Consider the following 22449-nt stretch of genomic DNA (forward strand, 5'->3'; position numbering starts at 1 on the left):
GATTTGCAGCTCAGAGGCCGGCAGCGCCAGGCGGAGAACGTTGGAGTCCTCCATCACTGAAGCAAGCAAGCCTCGTGTTAGCTTCCAGCTGCCTGGCTGCCGGCCGCCATCTTGGCTGGCAGTAAATTTGCTTATGGCCCTGATTAGCCAATGGGAAGGGTATCAGTCGTATGGCTAATTACCATTTTTCTCTTTTATTAGATAGGATGGCTTTAGTACTATAAATTTCCCTCTCCCCCTGGGTATAGTTGTGCCCCACAAATTTTGATATGTTGTATTTTCATTGTCATTGGTTTCTATGTTGTTGTTTTTATTTCCTTGAGATTTCCTTTTTGATTCATGGATTATTTAGACATGTATTATTTTGTTCCCAAGTGTTTGGACATTTTCCTGTTATCTCCCTGGTAGTGATTTCTCATTTGATTCCATCATGGTTAGAGAACATACTCGGTATGATTTTAATTCTTTTAAATATGTTTTATGGTCCAGAATATGATCTATCTTGATATATATTCTGTGGGCACTTGAAAAGAATATGTATTCTGCTGTTGTGGGTTGAAGTATCCCGTAAATGTTGAGAGTATTGAGTTGTTATCCTTGCTGATTTTCTGTCTCATTGTTGAGAGAAAAAAGTTGAAGTCATCACCTATACTTGTGATCACCTATACTTTCAGTCTTACCTGTTTTTGCTTCATACATATTATGAGTCTAACGCAGGGCACTGTTTCACAGGTGTTCTGTAGAGAACATCTATAAACAAAGTACTAAGTAAGTCTGGAGTAATTTGTGGAAGGATTTATCGGAAGGCTCCTTGATTCCCCTCTTCTACCTTCTGTTTTATGTACTTATGGTTGTTATTTTTTAAATATGTTTTTATTGATTTTTAGAGAGAAAGGAAGGGAGAGAGAGAGACAGAAACATCGATGAAAGAGAAACATCATCAATCAACTGCCTCCTGCACACCCCTCACTGGGGATCGAGCCCACAACCTGGGCCTGTGCCCTGGCTGGGATTCGAACCATGACCTCCTGATTCATAGGTCTATGCTCAACCAATGAGCCGCATCAGCCAGGCATGTACTTAATGTTCTGCAGTACATCCCCTCCCCCATGGCAGGGCTAGACCCTCCAGTTAACTTTGTGTCTTTGTTCCCTCTTCAAGAGCTTAGCACAGTGTATGGCATGTAGTGTATGCTAAGGAAATATTTCTAGGTAGAAGGAAGGATGGGTAGGAAGCTACAAAACTTCAGGGTATGCTGGAGATTTAATGTTTATCTAGCCTTTTCTCATTTGTTAAACAAACAGTGAGTTGGAACTGCTTGGCAGGCATTACACCAGATGCTGGGAAAACCATAGTAAAGCTGCAACACTAAAAAAGCATTCCATCCTGTTGGAGAGGCACACAAATAAGCCAATCATTTTAACCCAAGGCAGTAGTCCTCCAGTGTACAATGAGCACTACTGCCAGATGGATTATTGCACAAGTACCTCTTTCATCACTTGACTCCTGTTCTTTGAAGACACCCAGTACATGTAGAATGTATACAGTGCAGACTTCACACACCTGGTTGACCATCAGATTGACCTGAACTTTTTTTTTTAATATATTTTATTGATTTTTTTACAGAGAGGAAGAGAGAGGGACAGAGAGTCAGAAACATCGATCAGCTGCCTCCTGCACACCTCCCACTGGGGATGTGCCCGCAACCAAGGTACATGCCCTTGACCGGAATCGAACCTGGGACCTTTTAGTCCGCAGGCCGATGCTCCATCCACTGAGCCAAACCAGGTAGGGCTGACCTGAACTTTTAAAATAGATTCCCAAACATATTTGCCAGCCACCACCACCACCTTCACCCTCAGCCCCAGTATAGATTCTGATTCAGGAGATCTGGTGTAAGGCCCAGGAATCTGTACATTGTTCCCCCTTGATTCTGATAAACAGTTGGAGTGGGAACTTCTAGTATTGTGGAAAGAGAGCACACAGCCTTTGGCATCACACAGGCTTGAATTGAATTCCAAGTCTGACACTACTTATTGTGTGCTTATGGGCATCACTTAGCCTCCCTGAGTCTTGTGTTACTCAACTTGTGGATGAGGAATTTACATACAAAAAAATTACGTGTGTAAAAAATACATAAGATTTTATGTACATTGCATGGCATATGGTGGGTGTTTTCAACAAGTATTAATTTTTTTTCCTTCTACTTAAGAACTTATATTGGAGATTCTCATATCTGAACTCCTGTCTTTGGGATCTAAACCCAGCCTTCCCATCCATATGCTAGTTAATCAAAGCTAGAAGTTTTGGAGATCAACTTCTCCACCAAGTTTATTTTAAGATGGAAAAACTGGCCAAAACCGGTTTGGCTCAGTGGATAGAGCGTTGGCTTGCGGACTGAAAGGTCCCAGGTTCGATTCCGGTCAAGGGCATGTACCTGGGTTGCGGGCACTCCCCAGTAGGAGATGTGCAGGAGGCAGCTGATCGATGTTTCTCTCTCATCGATGTTTCTAACTCTCTCTCTCTCTCCTTTCCTCTCTGTAAAAAATCAATAAAATATATTTTTTTAAAAAAAAGATGGAGAAACTGAAATTGATAAAAATCACACAGCCAGGCACTAAAAGAGTGAGGACTAGAACCCAGATCATCAGATTCGTTTTCTTATACTCATTCCCTCCCTGTCCTGGAGACAGCCTAGGAGTGGGCTGGGTATAGTCAAAATCTAGAGCATGCATCTAGTAAGATCTTCCTTTGAGAATGCATCTAGTAAGAACTTCCCATAGTGGATCAGATCAACTACCTATGGGAATAACTCAATCCAGCAAAAAAAGAGTGCAGAATATTTTTACCCAGAATCTGGTTCAGACATAGCTGATATTAAAGCTCTACCAATGAGAGAACCAGACCTTAAACTATGGCTATTGGTTCAACAAGCATTTACTGAATACCTGCTATGTGCCAGAAGCAATAAACAGACCTGTCAAACATCACTGCTTTCATAGAGCCTTGTATTCTAGTGAGGGACAAGAGACAGTAAATAAATTGGTAGATCATCTGTTTTGACGGATGGTATTAAGTGCTATGGAGAAAATTTTAAGGGCAGGGAAAGGAGATAGGAAGTGTCAGAGTGGGGAGGAGTGAGGGTAGGTTGCCGTTTTAAATAAGGGTGATCAGAGAAAGTTTTGCTCAGAATTCACGTTTGAGCAAAGGCCCATAGCTAGTGATCAGCCATCACTCCCGGGTGAGTTGTGGCTCACTTGCCATGATGGCACCTCTGTTTGTCTCTTTGGCTTATTAGGTGCTAGGACTTTTCTTCCTTCTGGCCTTTGCTTCCAACAGGTATTTTACCTTGAGCAGTCTTCCCATACAGCCCTGAGTGTTTAGTCTCCCAACCCCAACACAGATTCTCTTGTCCAAATTCTTTTATCCCCTCCCTTTTTCACGTCTTGATTGTGTGATATAATAAGTATCTTGTGATCTACCATCCTATCCTCTAAGTGCCTGTAAAGATAGCAATCTGTACAGATTGCCCCATTTGTCTTCCCCACCAGCACCGTGGCTCAGGGGTCTTACATAGCCAATCCCTGTGAAGAGGCAGAAAGAGGGGAGGAGGGGATAAGGCCCCCAGGGGGACTGGTTTCACTCATGCTCTATGATTTCCTCACCTCTCCTGGGACTACTTTCCACGACCACAGTAGAACACTAAACGAGGAAAGGTTTCGATGGCCACCAGCAATCAAGAACTGCGTATTCAGGCTTTGTTTCTTCTGTCACAGTTGAATTCTGGTTTGTTTTCTCTGCTCTCCTGGAAAATCAGCTTATTCTGAATGCCTCATCTCACGATCACTTTCTGGGCCAGACTGCCCCTGCTGCTGTCAGTTATGTCAGCCTCAAACTTTGCAGTACCACTTTGAATAATCAGAGCTGTATTTTATAGGAATAGAGTCTAGGACTCCTAAGGCTTTAAATCTCTAAACAATACCTTCTATAATTGACATATTGTCACACAAGTGTGATTTCATGGCCATCCCATAAAGGTATATGATTGCCTTTTATAGCCATGTCAAAGTAGCAATTTGTTATACTGTCTTCCTCACAGAAATCTCTTTTATATATTTCCGAGCCTGTAATCTGTTCTTTTGAAGCTTTTCGGTTGTGGTAAATCTTCATCTGTATAGTGTTCCATTGAGAAAATATACCACAATTTATCTACTACATCCACAATTTATCCATCATAGATTAGCATTTGGGTAGTTGTGGGTAGTGTATTCCAGGACATATCTTTTGATACATGTATGCATGCATTTCTGTTGGGTATATGTGAGTAACTGGAATTACTAGATCATAGAGCTTACATATGTTCCTTTAGAAGAACAGATACCCTCCTACCAGTACTGAATGAGCGTTCTGGGTGTATTTTCTTTTTCTTTTTATCCGCCCAACCCCCCCCCCCCTTTTTTATTTTTTGCTTAGCCCCTCTGGCAGGTATATAATGGTATTTTATTGTGGTTTTAAATTGTGTTTTCCAACTAATGATGTTGAATGTCTTTTCATATGTTTATTTGCCATTTTGAATATCCTCTTTTGTGATAGGTTGGTTCAAGTCCTTTTCCATGTTGGACTGTCTTTTTCTTCTTTCTTTTTTTGTTTAGTTTTTGGTGTGTGGGTGTGTGGGTGTGTGTGTTGGGGGTGGTGGGGAGGTTTTTAAGAGAAGGGGAAGAAAGCACTGGATGCCCTTTTTCGTAATGATTTATTTTTTAAATATTATATATTTAGAGAAGATATTTTATATTATAAATATGAATGTTTTGTCAGAAATCTAGGAAATATCTTGCCTCTCTGTATGGGTCTTTTCCCTCTCTTGGTGTCTTTTGATGAACACAAGTTCTTAATTTTAATGTAGTCAAATTTATCCTTTTTTTTTTTAAGGGTCAGCACTTTTCTGTATCCTGTTTAAAAAAATCTTTGCCTACTCCAAGATCACAAAGATATTTTTTCTGTTTTCTTTGGAAAGCTTTATTGTGTTATATTTTACATTTAAATTTAGTGTGAGATGAAATCAAGACATAATATATTTTTTCATGTGGAAAGCCAAGTGACACAGCACCTTTAATTTAAAAGACCATTATTTCCCCCCAGTTCATTTTAGTATCATCTGCATCAGGTATGTGAATATATGGACTCTAGTTTATATTTTGGGGCTATTTCTGGACCCTTTTCTGATCAACTAATCTGTTTGTCTTTCTTTATGCCAATAACACACTATACTGTCTTTAATTATTATATACCTTTACAGTAAATCTTGAAATCAGATGGTATCAGAACTTACACTACCACAGTTTACCAATTTAATTCTTTTTTTTCAAGATTGCCATTGCTATTTTAGATGCTTTTCATTCCCATATAAATTTGAGAATCACCTGGTTATTTTGTACAAAAATCCTGCTGGGGTTTTGATTGGAGTTATGTTGACTCTACACCAAGCTGTCTAACTCGCAGCCCACAGGCCACATGTGGCCCACAATGAATATTTTTGAGGCCTAGGCAATATAACAGTATGTAAGAAACGTTTTAATAAAAATTTCGTAGCTTAATTTTTACAATATCCAGTTATGCATAATTGTTAATAATGAACTACAACGTTCGCTAATGACTGATTACTATAATCCTGTTGCATTCATTTCCCTTACTTGCAGGCGCATCACTAATTTCTCTCCACTAATACTAGCAGCAAATATTTTAGCAGCCTATTGTCACATCATTAGTCTTGGACTGACTTGTTTGGTGTGTGCAACAGAAAATATTTCTCTTTCTGGAGAACAAGAAAAATAGGTTTATTTGCTTTACACTTATTAATTTGTGCTGTTATTCAGTATCTGGTAAGTTAATGTTCAAGAAAAAAATATTTTTATTAAAATGTTCTATTATTTTATGTTAACAATTACTCATTTATTTCAGCCCTTTGTATTCAGCATGTCTCTATCGAAATAAACCTACGTTTCTATGAAAATTGAAGCTTTTGTGTTTTTTGCGGCCCACATAAACTTAAACCTTGTTTATTTGGCCTGTGTTAGCCTTTGAGTTTGACATGCTTGCTCTACACCAATGATTCTCATCCAGGGGTGACTTTTGCCCTCCATAGGGCATTTGGCAGTGTCTGGAGACATTTTTGGATGTCGCCCCTGGAGGGACAGAGGCCAATGGATAGGACAACCCTCCACCAACAAATAATTATCCATCCCCAAATGTCAATAGTGCCTCTGTGAAGAAATTGAATTAATATCACTGTTTCATTAGAGTTCCTGCCTACCATCTTACTACTTGTTTTCTGTTTGACCCATTAGTTTTGCTTCTGTTTGGTTTTTTGGTGGGGTTTTTTTTAACCCTTTTTGGTGGGGATAAATTAATAATATTTGTTTAACTCATTTTTACTGATCTCTGAAGTTGCTAGGCATATATTTTACAGGTTTGGTTTTTCTTGGAGCTTATTCTACAGATTTTATCATGCATTTCTGACACATTATAGTCTAATACAAATTATTTTACCACTTCCTGATACTACCAGATTCTTAATAGGCTTAATTTCTTATATACTCCCCATACCTTTTTTGTGCATTATTGTCTTGCATTTGGGAGATAGATAGATATATATATGTATACACACACACACACACACACACACACACACACACACTAGTATCCCAGTGCACAGATTCATGCACCAGTGGGGTCCCTTGGCCTGGCCTGCAGGGATTGGGCCAAAACCGGCAGTCTGACATCCCCCCAAGGAGTCCTGGAGTGTGAGAGGGCGCTCTGCAAAGTTGCTGTCACTCAGCAGCTCCTGCGTTGAGCATCTGCCTTCTGGTGGTCAGTGCACATCATAGCTACCAGACGGTTGGCAGGTCACTTAGGCTTTTATATAAATAGATATATTACAAAAGACATAATAATTACTGTTTCATACAGTAAATATTCTTTTATATTGATCTATTATATTGTTCTTCATTCCCTCCTACATATCCATATTTCTCTTTAGGTTCATTTTCTCCCTTAACTTTTCCTTTAGTGTGGACCTGATAACAAGAATTCACTACGTTTTTGTCTAAAACGTCTTTTTCAATTTTGAATGATGTTTTATAGGATATAAAACTCAAGGTTTGTAGTTATTTCAGCACTTTAAAGATGTCATTCTATTGTCTTTTGGATTTTATTATTTCTGTTGAGAAGTTGTCTGTTGATTTATTACTCCATTACTTTTAAGAGTTTTCTCTTTATTTTTGGTTTTCAGCATTTTGACTGTGAGGTAGCTATGTGTATTTCTTTCTCATTGTACTATCAACTTGAGGTTTGCTGAGCTTCTTGAATCTGTGTGTTGATCTCTTTCATTTGTTTTAACGTTTCTCAGTCATTTCTCCCCCCGCTTTCCCCTAGAAGTCATATATTTTGAGATCCCTGAAGACTGCAGTTTTGTCCCTCCACTGAGCCACGCCATAATCCTGAGCTCATGTCCAGGATCAGCAAATGCACCATTGGGAGTGGGGGCGGTCAGGGGGGAGTAGCTCCTGATTTTTGACTCACTCTGAACATTTCCCTCAACTACAGTATTAGTCCATCATGTTGCTTCCACAACTATTTGATGCTTTAAGAAGTGATTTTTGGAATTTATCTGGCATTTTTTCTAGTTGTCAACAGGAATATTGCCCTGCCACTTCCTAATATCTCCTGTTTGAGTGCAGAATATCTACAGTTGTTCTTGAATGCTTGTCAGGTGCCAGATTTCCTTCTAGGCTGTAGGTATAGGTTTGTCCAGTCTAAAGTAGGTAAGACAGACATATAGAGAATAATACAGCATGCTATACTATAATAACGGTGCTTACAGTGTTAGACCAAAGGAGGCAAATGTGTGGGATATTGCAAGTTTTATAATCTTACATGGTTACAGTTTCAAATTTAATGGGTGAAGCAATAGAGATGGAGTCAGTGAGATAGGTAGGGACCTGTGTGCCATGGTAAATAAGTGTTTTTACTTTTGGCAGGCTACGGAGAGCAGTTGAAGAATTTTAAGCATGGAGAAAGGTGATCAGATTTTTGTTTAGAATGATTACTTACATGTCATCATGAAATGTGGGCTCAAGAAGGAGAGGCACACAGGCAGGCAGCCAGAGAGGAAACCACTATGGTCAGTCCAACATTAAATAAATGATGATCATCAAGAGATTTGAAGGATGTTGAAGGGGTAGAATTGATGAAACTTAAGGGAATAGTGGAATTAAGAAAGCAGAAAGCCTAAGGTTTCTAGCTCAGGTGAGGACCATCAATCATAAAGAGAATACAGGCGAAAGAGCAGATAAGTAGTTTTAAACATATTGTGTGTTCCCACTCCAGTAGCTCTTTTACAGTTTTTGTCATATAATCCAAGAACATGATTCAGGGCACCCAAGGTTATCTTCTTGAAACTCCTGAGATGAATAGGAGCGATGCAGAGCCCAGGCCATTGCCTTCACCCTGCTTTAACTAGACCCTCTGATTTTATCTGTTTTACATGCTGAGCTTCCATTTAAACATTTTATTTGAAGAAAGTTTCCCATGACAAAAGAAAAAAAGTTTTTGAGCAATATTCCCTTTTTCATTCATCTTCCCATTTTAGGTCTCTTCCTCTGTGGGTATACAGGTGATATACAATCCTTACATATTGTTCTTTCACCTTCCCTGGTGAATATCTTGCCTGTTTATGGGAGTGAGGGAGGGGCACAATCCTTCATTTGCAGTTCTACTGTCTTCTAGTATCCATTGATGTAAATGAGAAATTCAAAGCCCGCGCTATTTGTTGTTTCCTCCTGAAAGCATATATTATTTTCTCTTTATTTTTTAGTGTACAGGAATTTTACCAGAATGTGACTCGGTGTATATCCTTCCATCTTTTCCGTCTCCATATAAATCTCTTTTTTTTGTAGCTCACAGAAATGTTTCTATTATTTGTTTGTTTTAGCTCCTCCATCTGTTCCTTTGTTCCTTTCCAGAATTCCCAGCTATTTACATGTTAGTTCTCCCAGATCTGTTCTCTAGGGCTCACAATTTTCATCTCTACGTATTTCTGCTCAGAGTTTTAAGATAACTGCTTGATCTTCCTGGCCACTAATTGGGTCTCAGCAATTAGCCATCTTTTTTATTTCCCACATCAATTGCGGTGTGTGTGTGTGTGTGTGTGTGTGTGTGTGTGTAAGTGTGTGTGTGTGTGCGTGTAAAATCATGTTTTGGAAACTAAGAAATATCTTTTGTCTTGTAATTGAACTTCCTTTTTGGTCTTATTATTTTTCAAATTTTTGTCTGTCTCCTTTAGTGGTTCAGTTAATCTGAAATTCACCACCTCAGGGTGCTATTATTTCCTTTTCCTACTTCTGACAGCTAGGTCCCATTAAGTGGTTATCTTCCTTTTCTTCTACTATTTCAACTACCCATGTTTCAGGCAGGGAATGGCAGAACAGCCTCTGGGTCATCAGTCTGTGAGCCGGTGCCAATGAGATGTCTGTAGTCCCTGGCCAAGCTTTCTGGCATCCACATCTGGCATTTTTCCTAGCCTGGGCTAGGGAATATATCAGCTTCTTCCCTCCCCTGGCTTCTTGGGGGGTCACAGAGACCAGAAGATATACTCCCAAGAAGCCTCACAGAGACCAGCATCACCCTTCCTCGCAGGGGTCCATGGAGCTCTGTGGACCATGCTCTCTCCAGGGTATTAAAGCCTGATTGTTGCCTTGGAGCCCTCTCCTGACCCAGGGGGACAGTTCAGCACCAGCTCTTTGGGCTGAGCAGGTCTTGCCCACAGCCACTAAGCATCACTTGCCTGTCAGTCCTAGTCACTGGGGCTCAATAGAGTTCACAGGATTGGAGATGGAGAGAGGCAGCAGAGACACTTTCTTGTCATCATCTGTTCAGAACTCCCAGCAAGTAGAGCCAAAAAATGTATGAGTAAATAAAGAGTGAGAGAGACACCACCAGACTAGATGGTCTCTAAGCTTCCGTCCAATGCCAGCATTTTACAGTTCTACGCATTTATGGTCTCCAGTTTCAGCTCAGTCCTCAGTACCCTTAGGCCACACTTTTATGTCTTCCCAGCATGCTCTGCTTCCCCAAAGGGAATATTTGAGACTTTTATTTCTCTCCTCAAGCCCTCTGCTTACCCTCCTTCTCGTTCACTGTCAGCCCATGACTTTGAATTTCTCCTCACAGAGAAAAGAGACTCTCATATTAAGTTGCTCAGGTCCCTCCACTTACTCTTAAACATGCCTCCTTTCATTGCCTGCCTGCCTGCCGTCCATCTTTCCATCCTGCTTGAATCTCCTTCTCCCATGACTTCTGTGATCATGTGCACTCCTGGTTTTTCCTCTTCTCTGGCCACTCTTTCATTTTGCTTTTGCGTTCAGTCTCACCTAATTCTGATTCTTCTCCCATATTACTACTGGCTGCCAGGGCATCTTTTCACTGCATGACGTTGATCATATCACCCCCTCCTTAAAACCTCACTGTGACAAGAATAGGCAAAACTAATCCATAGTGATAGAAGTCAGAATAGTGGTAGCTCTGGGCAGGGGAAATGGGAAATGGGAGCTTTCCGGGGTGCTGGAAATAGTCTGTCTTGTTTTGGGTAGTGGTTACATGGGTCTCTACATACATAAACATTCACTGAGCTGTACATTAAGACTAGAGTATTGTACTCTGTGTATGTTATGCCTCAAGTTAAACACACACACACAAACTTTCAGTGGTTCTCCATTATGATGACAGGTTAAAATCCAAACTCCTTAGACTAGCCCACAGATTTTTTTTTTCATTCCTTCCTCAACTCGGCTCAAGCATCTTCCTGTGAATCCCATCCTGACTTCCCCAGGGTTATGACACATGGGTCTTCCACATTCACTTAGGGCTGTAAGCATAGGCCTATCCTAATTCTTAACAGACTGTGTTGTAACTGTCCATCTACTTCCCTCACTAGACTGGGGGCTCCCTAAAAATAGGAACTGTCACTTCAGTTCCACTGTTCCCCTAGTGCCTTGTGTAGCGACTGGCACATACTAGTAGACTCCCCTACCCGAGTGCTGAGTGAATGAATGCAAGCTTACTTTGGATTTGCTTCCTTCCTCCAGCCTGCAGGATGCTGCCTCTGTGAGAGAAAGTGCACGATGGCAGTTTTTGATTCTCCTGAGGAGGCCTTTGGCATCTTACGTCCCCTCTGTGTCCAGCTGACAAAGACGCAGACGGTGGAGCACGTGGAGCAGCTGCAGGCACAGTTACGGACTGTGAGTGACTCGGCCCTCCAGCAGCTTCAGCAATACATCCTCTTCCCTTTGCGGTTTACCCTGAAGACCCCAGGTCCCAAAAGGGAGCGCTTGATCCAAAGCGTGGTGGAGTGCCTCACCTTTGTCCTCTCCTCAACATGTGTGAAGGAACAGGACCTTCTCCAGGAACTCTTTTCAGAGCTCTCCACTTGTCTCTATTCCCCCAGCTCCCAAAAACCCGCTGCTGTGTCAGAGGAGTTGAAACTGGCTGTGATCCAGGGCCTCAGCACATTAATGCACTCGGCCTATGGGGACATCATTCTGACCTTTTATGAGCCCTCCATTCTGCCTCGTTTAGGATTTGCTGTATCTTTGCTGTTAGGCCTAGCAGAACAGGAGAAGTCAAAGCAAATTAAAATCGCTGCCTTAAAATGTTTGCAGGTTCTACTCTTGCAGTGTGATTGTGATGACCACCCGAGGTCCTTGGATGAGCTTGAGCAAAAGCAGCTGGGAGACTTGTTTGCTTCCTTTTTACCTGGAATCTCAACGGCACTGACCAGGGTGATCACAGGAGACTTTAAACAAGGGCACAGCATTGTCGTATCTTCCCTAAAGATCTTTCACAAGACAGTGGGCTTTGTCATGGCTGACGAACAGCTCAGAAGAACCTCAGAGGTCCAAGCAAAGCCTATGGTGGAGCACAGAGTAGCAAAGCTGATGGTTCACAGGGAAGCCGATTGGGTAAAAAATACTGGCGACAAGTTGACTATCCTTATTAAGAAGATAATTGAGTGTGCTTCAGTTCACCCACACTGGAAGGTGAGGCTGGAGCTGATAGAACTTGTTGAGGCCCTTCTTCGGAAGTGTAGTCGGTCACTGGTCGAATCGGCTGGACCCCTTCTGAAGGCTTTGGTGGGTCTGTTAAATGATGAGAGTCCTGAAGTCCAAGCCCAGTGCAATAAAGTTCTGAGACATTTTGCAGATCAGAAAGTAGTGGTGGGCAGCAGAGCCTTTGCTGACATCTTGTCAGAAAACCTTCATTCCCTCGCCACCTCTCTTCCCCGCCTAATGAACTCCCAAGATGATCAGGGCAAACTCTCTACTCTCTCCTTACTTCTCGGTTATCTGAAACTCTTGGGCCCCAAAGTGAACTTTGTCCTCAACTCTGTGGCCCACCTCCAGCGCCTTTCCAAAGCGCTTATCCAAGTTCTAGAATTAGACGTGGCTGACATCAAAATTGTTGAAGAGCGGCGTTGGAATTCTGATCACCTGAGTGCTTCTCCAAAGACAGCCGCACGGCCGTGGAGTCAAATTCAGAGGAGATACTTCCGCTTCTTTACTGATGAGAGGATTTTCCTCCTCCTGCAGCAGGTCTGTCAGCTTCTTGGTTTTTATGGGAACCTCCATTTGCTTGTGGATCACTTTATGGACCTGTACCATGAGTCCGTGGTTTACCGAAAGCAAGCTGCCATGATCCTTAATGAACTGGTTGTAGGGGCTGCTGGGCTGGAAGTGGAAAATCTTCATGAAAAGCATATTAAAACAAGCCCAGAGGAACTGAGAGAGATCGTGACATCTCTCCTTGAAGAATACACGAGCCAAGAAAACTGGTATTTGGCCACTTGTATTGAAGCTGAAGAAATGGGAGAGGAGCTAACTATGAAGCAGTCAGGCCTCCAGGCCATCACATCTGGTGCACACACCTGCCAAGTTACATCTTTTCCAGCCTTCTCAAAGCCAAGTCCCACTATCTGCTCCATGAACAGCAACATCTGGCAAATATGCATCCAGTTGGAAGGGATCGGCCACTTTGCATATGCACTAGGAACAGACTTCCGTTTGCTCTTGATGTCGGCCCTCTATCCAGTCCTGGAGAAGGCTGGAGACCAAACCCTGCTCATTAGCCAGGCCGCTACCAGTGCCATGATGGACATTTGCCATGCTTGTGGCTACGACTCCTTACAGCAACTGATCAACCAAAATTCAGACTATTTGGTGAATGGGATCTCTTTAAATCTGCGTCATCTGTCTCTGCACCCCCACACCCCAAAGGTCTTGGAAGTCATGCTGAGGAACTCTGATGCTAGCCTGCTTCCTTTGGTGGCAGATGTGGTTCAAGATGTCTTGGCCACCCTGGACCAATTTTATGATAAGAGGGCTACGTCCTTTGTCAGTGTTCTGCACGCCTTGCTGGCAGCATTAGGTACATTGAGAGCCCCCTCCCCCTTTTTTTTTTTGGTGCCCTTGACCGGAATCGAACCTGGGACCCTTCAGTCCGCAGGCTGACGCTCTTATCTACTGAGCCAAACTGGTCAGGGTGAGAGCCCTTTTTAATGGTGGTTTTTTTTTTTGGTGGGGGGCCAGGTGGGGGGACTGGAATCCTTATTTGCTTAACCTTATTGTTTTCTTTGTGGTTATGCTGTGGAGGACATTATTTGAGTATTATTTGAATTTGCCCAGTTTCACATGTTATGGCCACATACTTTTAATAATCTCTACCTTCTATTGAGCTCCTGCTCTGTGCCGGGGACATGAACCCTGCAGACTAAATGTAAATATTATTTTTGTTTTTACAGATAAGAGCTAAGGCTCAGTGAGATCCTACTTAGCCAGGGTCACACAGTTAATAATGAGAAAAGTCAGGATTTGTGATGTTTTTTTTCTTTTCAATATACCAAGCTGCTCCTAGCAATACTTAAGAATGAGCAGTATCTATGCAATAGCCACATGTAGCTAGTGACTGCCATATTGGACAGAGGAGGTCTAGAAACTTCCTTTTGACATTTTAATTGTACGAGGTGGTTTGAGATTCTCTCCTTCTCTTTGATCCTGTTGGTTGTCTACCAGAGGTGTTAGCCATCATTAAAATGGTAAAGTCTTTGGATTATACGAAAAAAAGAATCCCCCAACTGAATAGTCCATCTTTGAATGGGAAACAAATTTTTTTAAAAAACGAGCCATATACCTGAGTCCCTTTTATCCAAAGAGCATGGCTCCAGTGCTTAATTCAGCACTGCTAATAGCCTCCAAAGTAGATGGAAAGGTCACTGGCCTCATCAGCTGAGAAAGCCAAGACCATGTAAGAAAGTTTCTCCCGGAAGGTGAGGGAAATAAGGACAGTCCTCTGGCCTACAGCTAATACCATTTCCAATGTTCATTCATTCATTCATTCATGAACATTCATATGTAGTGTAAATGTTCTTTTATTCATTCATTCAATAAGGAATGCCTGCCATATGTCAGGCACTGTGCTAAGTAAGTAATCAGGATACAGCAGTGAACAAGATGAATAAACTCGTGGAGCTTTCCTCCTGCTTCAGGAGAGATGATAAACAAGTAAACAAATCACTAAACTCGTTTAAAAATCTTATAAGCCCCGTGAAGAAACAGACAACTTAATACAAGAGAGAAACAGGGACGGGCTACTTTACGTAGATACATGCTCTTTGGATAAAAGTAAGTGTTCAAAGAGGGCCTCTCTGAGGAAGTGACACTAAAGCTGAGACCTGAAGACTGAGAAGGACCCACCAGTACATGTTTTTTATGGTTTTTAAGAATATGCAGGCAAAGGGAACAGCAGTTGGAAACGCCTGGAAAGAAGAAAGGGTTTGGAATCTTTGGAGACTAGAAGAGGTCATGGCGGAGAGACAGACAAGGTGAAATTAGAAAGGTGGGCAAGGACAAAGCCTGTAGGGCCTTGTAGGCCAAGGGAAGGAGTTGAGATTTTATTTTGCATCCACTCGAAAGCCTGTGTACTGGACTAGTCCCTGGGCTGCCAGTAGTGACCAAGAAGAACCTAGTCCCTGCCCGCCTGGAAACTACGAAGACTAGCCAACTGCTGGTACATTTTAGACTGTGGCTGACTTCCATGGTCCAAATACACTTCAGACTTCACCCGTTAGTACTTTGGGGAACTCTACTACATATTAATTTGAGATTTAAAAAATATATTAAGAAAAGACCTATTAAATCTATCCTCTCAGGAGCTATCTCAATTTGGACCTTGAAAATGGAATTGCCTTGGAGTGCTAATGTCTTTGGTCATCTCAGGGAGGAATTCTGTATAGCAATTTTTTTTTTAATTGAACTAGAGGAGGAGGGGGTCTCCATTGCGGAGAGGAAAATCAGTGTAGGTCAGGTTGACGTGAGAGCATCTTAGGAAAAGAAGCACAATTGGGGCTAGCTTTTCTGAAACTTTTGAGATAACCCAGAGTACACTTGCATTCTGAGCAGTAAGCAGTACTGAGGTGGAATTGATCAGTCATACACATATCAGAGTAGCACCAGATGCTGGCATTTCTGTGTTATCGTCCAGTTGTCTAACTGATAGGCACTCTTTTAAGATGTGGTCGCAAGGAATTTCCAAAAGGTCCTAAAAGAAACAAGGACATTTTTTAGGAAACCGAGTTACCATAAACACGGTGTTTCATAAGCATCAATTAAAAAGCATTAGGTACCACAGGGAAGGCAAGAGCCATCATCAGTTAAACTACTACTAAGCACCAACTATTGGTTGGCTAATTATTTATTCATAACAGAACGAGGCTGTGAAAGCATCCATGTCACATGCCTCAGCACTTGGAGATTTGCCACATCTGTACATGCAGAGCTGCCACACTGTTTTGATGGTTGCATAATATTCTATTGTATGGCTGCACCATTATTTAAGCATTCTTTCTTGGCATACATTTTGGTTGTTTCCAATCTTTTGCCATCACAAAAAAAAAAAATGCTGCAATGAATATCTTCATAGGTCATTTTTGAACATGGGTAAGTGTATCAGTAGGGTAAGCTTCCTAAGACAAATGCTGGCTTAGAGTATTACATTTAAATTTTGAATAGAGTATCAAATTGCTCTCCAAAGAGTTCCTGCCAATTTAAACTCCCATCAGCGATGTATGAGCGCCAATTTTGCCACGCCCTCACCCACACTATATATTACCCAGCTTTTTGATCTTTGCTAATCTAATAGGAGAAAAATAGCACCTTATTATAGTTCAATTTGCATTAAGAGTGAGGTTGAGTTTCATTTCATATGTTGAAAAGCCATTTGTGAGCAAAGACTTTTTAATGTCTGGCACTAGACTTAAATCGAGGAAATAATCTTCATAACCGGTCTGCTCTTAGCATTGTGAATGCTGGGGCTTAACTCGTTGGGAATGCAATCCCCTAGGGTACATCATGGACCTGGTTTGTGCCTGGGGATGAGACATTGAAGAAATGTCGTGATTGGCCCCTGCATATAGGAACCTCCAGATCGAAGGCTCTCATCTCCAGCATTTGCTCTCTGCTCCTCCCAGTTGCCTGACCTGGCACCTCCACCTGCTGTTGCTCTGCTCTCTGCAGATGCTCCTTGATGGAGAGGAGATTAGCAAGTGCTAAAGGTTATCGGAGACTTCTTCCCTGCTGCCTGCACAGGGAGAGTGAACATTCAGGCTAAAGGCTTTTCTTAGTTGTTCTTTCACTCTTTACTAGTAAGTATTAAAAGCCTTTTTGAAATGAAGTCCCAGGGTTGAAATTTGAGTTGCTCTGGTTAAAGGGCTAGAAACCCTGGGCCCACCCTGGCTAGCCTGCTATTTCTTGACCTCCCTGTTGTGACCCAGAGATATGTATGCAGAGCACAGTTTGAAAATCACTGGTTCAGTGATGCTTAAGGCTTATTCTCTAATGACACATCAGAAGTATGGAAGCATCACTGAAGAAGGAAAAGCTGTAGAAAGAAATGGCAGCCTTTGGAAGCATTTTATGTCAGAAATACAGATGTGAGCCTGTATTCATTCGCAAGGCTCCATAGAGCCTGTCTTTTGCTAATGAGTGGTGTCTCCTGTACTCAGAAATTTGTCACTTGTACATGTTCACCAATCTAGTGTATTTATTTATTCAGCATATATTTTCGAGTACCCATACTATGCTGGGCGCGTTGGGTTTCCAATTGTGATCAATGGGTCATAGAGTCTAATGGGAGATTCAGGTATTAACAGTACACACAAATAAATATAATTATAAATCATGATGAATTGATATGAAAGCAAAGAACATGGTGCTACATAAGACAACATAGAAGGGACCTAAGTTAGATTATGGGGGTCAAGGGATGGCGTTTGTGGCCAAGTTCTATTTGTATCAAAACATGAAAAGTGAGTTGGCATGGGAGCGAAATATTCCAGACAGCAAGAACAGTATATTCAAAAGTCCTAAGACAGGAAAACACCTGGCACATTGGAGAACTGGGAGTGGTTAGAAGATGAGGTTAGAGAGACAGGGTAGGGCCTGGATCATGCAGGGGCCATGCAGACCATGGCAAAGAGCTTATCCTATATAATAAAAGGCTAATATGCAAATTGTCCCCTCAACCGAGAGTTCGACACAGAGGCAGGGCCGACTGGCCAACCTCCTGCATCCCCTCCCTCCAGCTCCATTGGCCCCAATCAGGATGGGCCGGCTGGACCCCACCCATGCACGAATTTGTGCAGCGGGCCTCTAGTCCTCCTTATAAGTATTAATGACTATTGTCAATGACCAAGGTGATCATTCTAACACTTTATTTACAGCCCAGTGGTTCCCGGACACAAGTGATCTTGGGCAACTCCAAGAGCAAAGTATAGGGGAGGAGGGAAGCCATTTGAGCCAAAGATCAACAACTCTTCAGGACAGACCTGAGAACGTCACCACAGCTGAAGATATCGAACAGTTTTTGCTGAACTACCTCAAGGAAAAGGAGGTGGCAGATGGAAATGTCTCAGAGTTTGATGAGGAAGGTAAGTATAATTTATTTGGCTCAGCCGTTATTTTTCTGTTTGAAGCAGATTATTGTGAAAACAGTGAAAGGTCATTATAGAAGGTTTGGAAGAAGAAAAAAATCACTCCTAACGCCACCATGCTAACGTAGGCTTTCTCGCTTTTTGTGTCACCTTTTTCCATTCTTTTTTGTTGCAAACCTATTTTTATATGGTTGCAGCCTGTTTAAATGCAGTATGCCCTTTTTGCATTTAGTTTTATAATAAGGAACTCTCCGTGTTGCTGTAGAGTTTTAATAATTAATATTTTAATAGCTGCTACTAAGTATCCATTTCCCTGTGGGAAGTTTAGGTTGCTTCTAGCTTTTCACTCTAATAAATAGGGCTACAGCGGATGATTCTGTGCATGTGACCTTTTCCTTCCTTTTGCAAATTTCTTTGTAAATCCCAGAAGTGGGATTTCTGGGTCAAGGATATGAACATTATTTTATGCTTGCCAAATTGCCTTCCAGAAAGGTTGTATCAATTTACACCTTCCCTTCAGCAGTGCAGTATTAATACTGGTTTCACCACAACCTTGCCAACATTGGCTAGCACCAGTTTTACTTCTTGCTAAATTAAAACAGTTCTTGTTATTTTACTTTGCATTCTCTGATTAGTGGAAAGGTTGAACATCTTTCTCTATGCTTCTTTCCTGACAATTTCTTTTCTTTTACTTATAAATTGTCCATTTATATGCTTGTCCATTTATTTATTGGTGGGAGGAAGGTTCAATGTTTTTCTTACCAATTTATATGATAAAGAAGGGAGTTTAGGCTAGCTGAAGCTCTGACCTGTTGTTTTATTCACAAGCCCAATCTGGAGCTTCAGGTCACAAAAGGATTAATAAATTATTAGAGTCTCCTCTGCAACTATAAAATGCCAAGTTATAATGAGCTTGGTGGTCTCAGAACTATCCTAAATTGAACTGAGTCCCAAATAGTTTGTTAGGGTGGAATCAAGCAGATTTCTTTCTTTTTTTTGCCATTTCTACTCTGAGGCTCTGATGAACTGAAGCCAGCAACAAATTCCTACTAAATAACGGGGCAGCATCACAGGGCCCAAGTAATGATTTATGCAGAGTTGAGTCATTGGCTTCCCCAAGGACAGAGTTCTCTAATCAGAAATCTATCAGTTTTTCTTCTCAGTTTTGTTTCTTGAGCCAACCCAATCCTTCTTTTCCTGAACTGCACCCCTCTCTCAAACCTGAAGAAGGGGAGGCAGCTTGATCCCTCGTAATTTGGATTTGCCATTCTTGTTTTAAATCCTAGCAGTGTCAGCGAATCCATTCTTTCACGATTAGGATCTTCTGGGTCTAGTTGATGTTCACTAGGAACACACTGAATGAATCAAACCTTCCTTCCAGTAACAGAAACATTCGCATCCCTCCAGTAACCTTCTGCAATCGGTGAATTTCAAACAACAAAGCCTACTCTGGGAAGAAAAGCACAGCCTTATCGTCCTTATAATTATCATTCATCAAGGACACACCACACACTTGGCATTGTGAAGAATGCTTGGCCTAGTGCGGTTTGACATGCGTTTTTTGTTTTAGCCACAATAAAAGCACCGTGTGTTTCTGAAGTCCCTTTCTCCAAGAACTCCATGCATTGTACAGATGCATTTTCATTGATCTCTTCAGCATCTGTTAGAGACAGGTGTGGCCTCTATGATACGCTTCTGTTTTCCAGAAGAGGAAACTGAAATGGGGAAAAGTTAAGGGAGCCATGCTCAGCTTAATGGAGAAGAGCACAGCTGGTCATGGCGGGGAGGCTGGAGGCTATAAGTAAACAGGAAACTTTTTCAGGGCAGGGATTTTGACCTGGTTTTCAGGAAGCTCTTGAGTCTTTTTGTTGAGAAGATCAAAGGATTTTAGAGGCTGGTGGCGAAGACAGACATATACCCGCTTTGGTCAAAGGATGAACCAAGAGGAAAGAACCAAAGGCCACCCAGGGAATGGTGCAGCCTAGGGGCTCCATATCAGAGCCTTGCTCTCTTAGGTTTTACTGTAAATATTTACTCATGGAAATTTAGAGAAGACCAGAGGTATAGGGAAAAATAAAGCTCATCTATGATCTCATGACCCATCTCTGTTCATATTTTGTTGTACTTCCAACTTTATATAAAAATTTCTATAACAGTGCTCACACTGTGTGCAATTTTGTATCCTGCTTTTCTCTTTTTAGCACAATGTGAATTCATAAGCACTTTCCCTTATCTTTAAAGCCCTTGGTAAACACAAATTTTAGGGCCTTCATAACATGTTATTCTCTGGCTGTCCCAGGATTTATAAAGCCATCCTCCCTGCGTGGACATGGGGTATTTCCCCTGTTTTTAGCTGTTACAGTTAATGCTTTGGTGAATATCTTAACTCATATCTTGACCCAAATTTAACATGGTTTCCTTAGGATCAGTTTCTAGACATTTTCCCTCCTAAGTCCTGTTCCTGATCTGAGGTTGGGAGCTCAAGTTAAGTTGGGCATTGCTCATAAAAATACTGTCTTTTTCCAGAGGAGCAGTCAGACCCTCCCAAAGTGGACGAGAATGACACCGGTCCCCACATGGAGCCCCCACTGCCACTGCAGATCCAAATAGCCACAGACGTGATGGAGCGCTGCATCCACTTGTTGTCAGATAAAAACCTGAAAATCCGCTTGAAGGTCAGTGTGCAGCCCTTTCCTGCATTCACTAAAGCCTGGTGTGGTTGGCAGTGACTATAGGGATGAGCAAGTAGCTGCCCTTATCTCCTGGTCCATGTGTGGTGGCCAAGAGAAGCCATCAAGAGGAATGTATCTGTGGGATGACATTCTTAGCTTTCGGTTTTGGCTCAGATGCCAAAAGGAGCTGAGTCCCCTTTGTGGAATTAAAAACCACAAAGTTTTGGAGAGTCGTTGAATTTCCAAGGGGAAGAAAGGCATATGCTTTGGAAAAGATGTCATTTTCTGAGCTGACTTCATGAAAGATGTAGGTTTCAGAACTTTAAAGTAATGGTCATTCTTCCAAGCCTGACACTAGCCCTTATCTCTGTTCTTTCTATTTTCATCCCAGGAAAAACACCAACGCCATTCTTAATCTTACATCTTCCTTTGCTGGCAGCTTCCCAAGCAGCATCGCGTCAGCAAGGACTTAAACTGTGTGGTTGTGACTCCAACAACAGCACAGTGGGGTGCAGAAGGTGGGGGGGGGGGCACTCAGGACAGAGCTTTCAGAGTCATTTGAGGGAAGATCTCAATATCTAAAGGATAACACAGCCTGGCCCACTCCTCCCCACCCACAGCAGGAGTGAGAAGTAGCTGCCTCGATGAATTACTGGGAGTGATGAGAGCACATTGCCATGCGCAGGGTTGTGGGCTGAAAAACCCTGCTCCACAGATTCTCTCAAACCTCGGCCTCCACGTTTTGTGGAATTTGTAGAGTCTTCCCAGAGGCACTCCCTAGCATGCATCTGTTGTTCTGTTCAGAAGGCGCTTTTCCAGTGTCCACTGCATGCAAGGCGTTGTCTGCTTGATCCAGCCATCTTCCCCTTTCGGGAGACATTGTAGCAGTTGTGTACACACCATAGTTACTCAGAGCATCAACACTGGAGTCAGGACTACAGACCTGAGTTCAAATCCTGCCTCTGCCTATTAGCCATGTGACCTTGAATAATTCACCTTTTTCAACTTCTTCATCTGTAAAATGGAGATGGTGGTGCCTACCTCACTAGGTTATTAATTATAAATACAAAACAGCATCCTGTATGACATACACACTCATTCACTCATTTATTCATTGAGTGCTTATTGAGGACTGGGACAGGTCAGGCAGGGGATGTATAGAAGGAAGTGAAGCAGATATGGTCCCTGTCTTCATGGAATTTCCTGCCTCTTGTGGGGAAAGAGGCGATACATAGACACACCCTTAGAGGTTGAGGAAATGCTGTGAAGGTAATAAGCAGGTTCTATGATAGAAAACAGTAATTCGCCCGTCTAGTAAACATGTATTGGGAACCTACTCTACCAAACCCTGTTGAGTAAGGCAGACCTTATATTCGGATTTAGGCCAGGTTGTCAGGAAGGTGGTAATATTTAAACTGAGACTTAAAAGTTTGAAAAGGAGCCAACCATGTAAAGGGGCAAAGGCAGAGAGAACATCCCAGGCAGAGGAGGAAAATGTATCTTTGAATCAATGAAGTATATGACATAACTTGCCCAGTTAATAACAGAACTCAAGTTCAAAGCCAGTCGGCGATACCAACGCCTTTTCCACTGTGTGCTCTGCTCTCCGCTGTGGACTGAGGTTTCTCCTATTCCAGGTCCTCTTTTGTTCTTTGTTTCTGTTCCAGTCTCAGTGTAACCAGCACACAGTTGGCGTTTAATACAAGGTTTACTGCTTAACATTAAGTTGGCAGGCCTCCCTCT

At 42.1% G+C, this 22449-nt stretch overlaps 1 protein-coding gene across 2 annotated transcripts in view; it reads left to right on the forward strand.

Annotated features, from left to right (window-relative positions):
• The window catches only part of TTI1 (TELO2 interacting protein 1), a 52103-nt gene that overhangs the window by 12357 nt on the left and 17297 nt on the right, over positions 1–22449 (forward strand). For both annotated transcript variants that reach the window (XM_006764491.2, XM_015564440.1), the window contains exons 2-4: positions 11142–13476; positions 17825–18031; positions 20561–20709. In XM_006764491.2, coding sequence (XP_006764554.1) covers positions 11142–13476; positions 17825–18031; positions 20561–20709 — 2691 coding nt within the window. The remainder of the gene's footprint in view (positions 1–11141; positions 13477–17824; positions 18032–20560; positions 20710–22449) is intronic.

Source organism: Myotis davidii, unplaced genomic scaffold (assembly GCF_000327345.1).
Source record: "Myotis davidii unplaced genomic scaffold, ASM32734v1 scaffold38, whole genome shotgun sequence".
Classification (NCBI taxonomy): Eukaryota; Metazoa; Chordata; class Mammalia; order Chiroptera; family Vespertilionidae; genus Myotis; species Myotis davidii.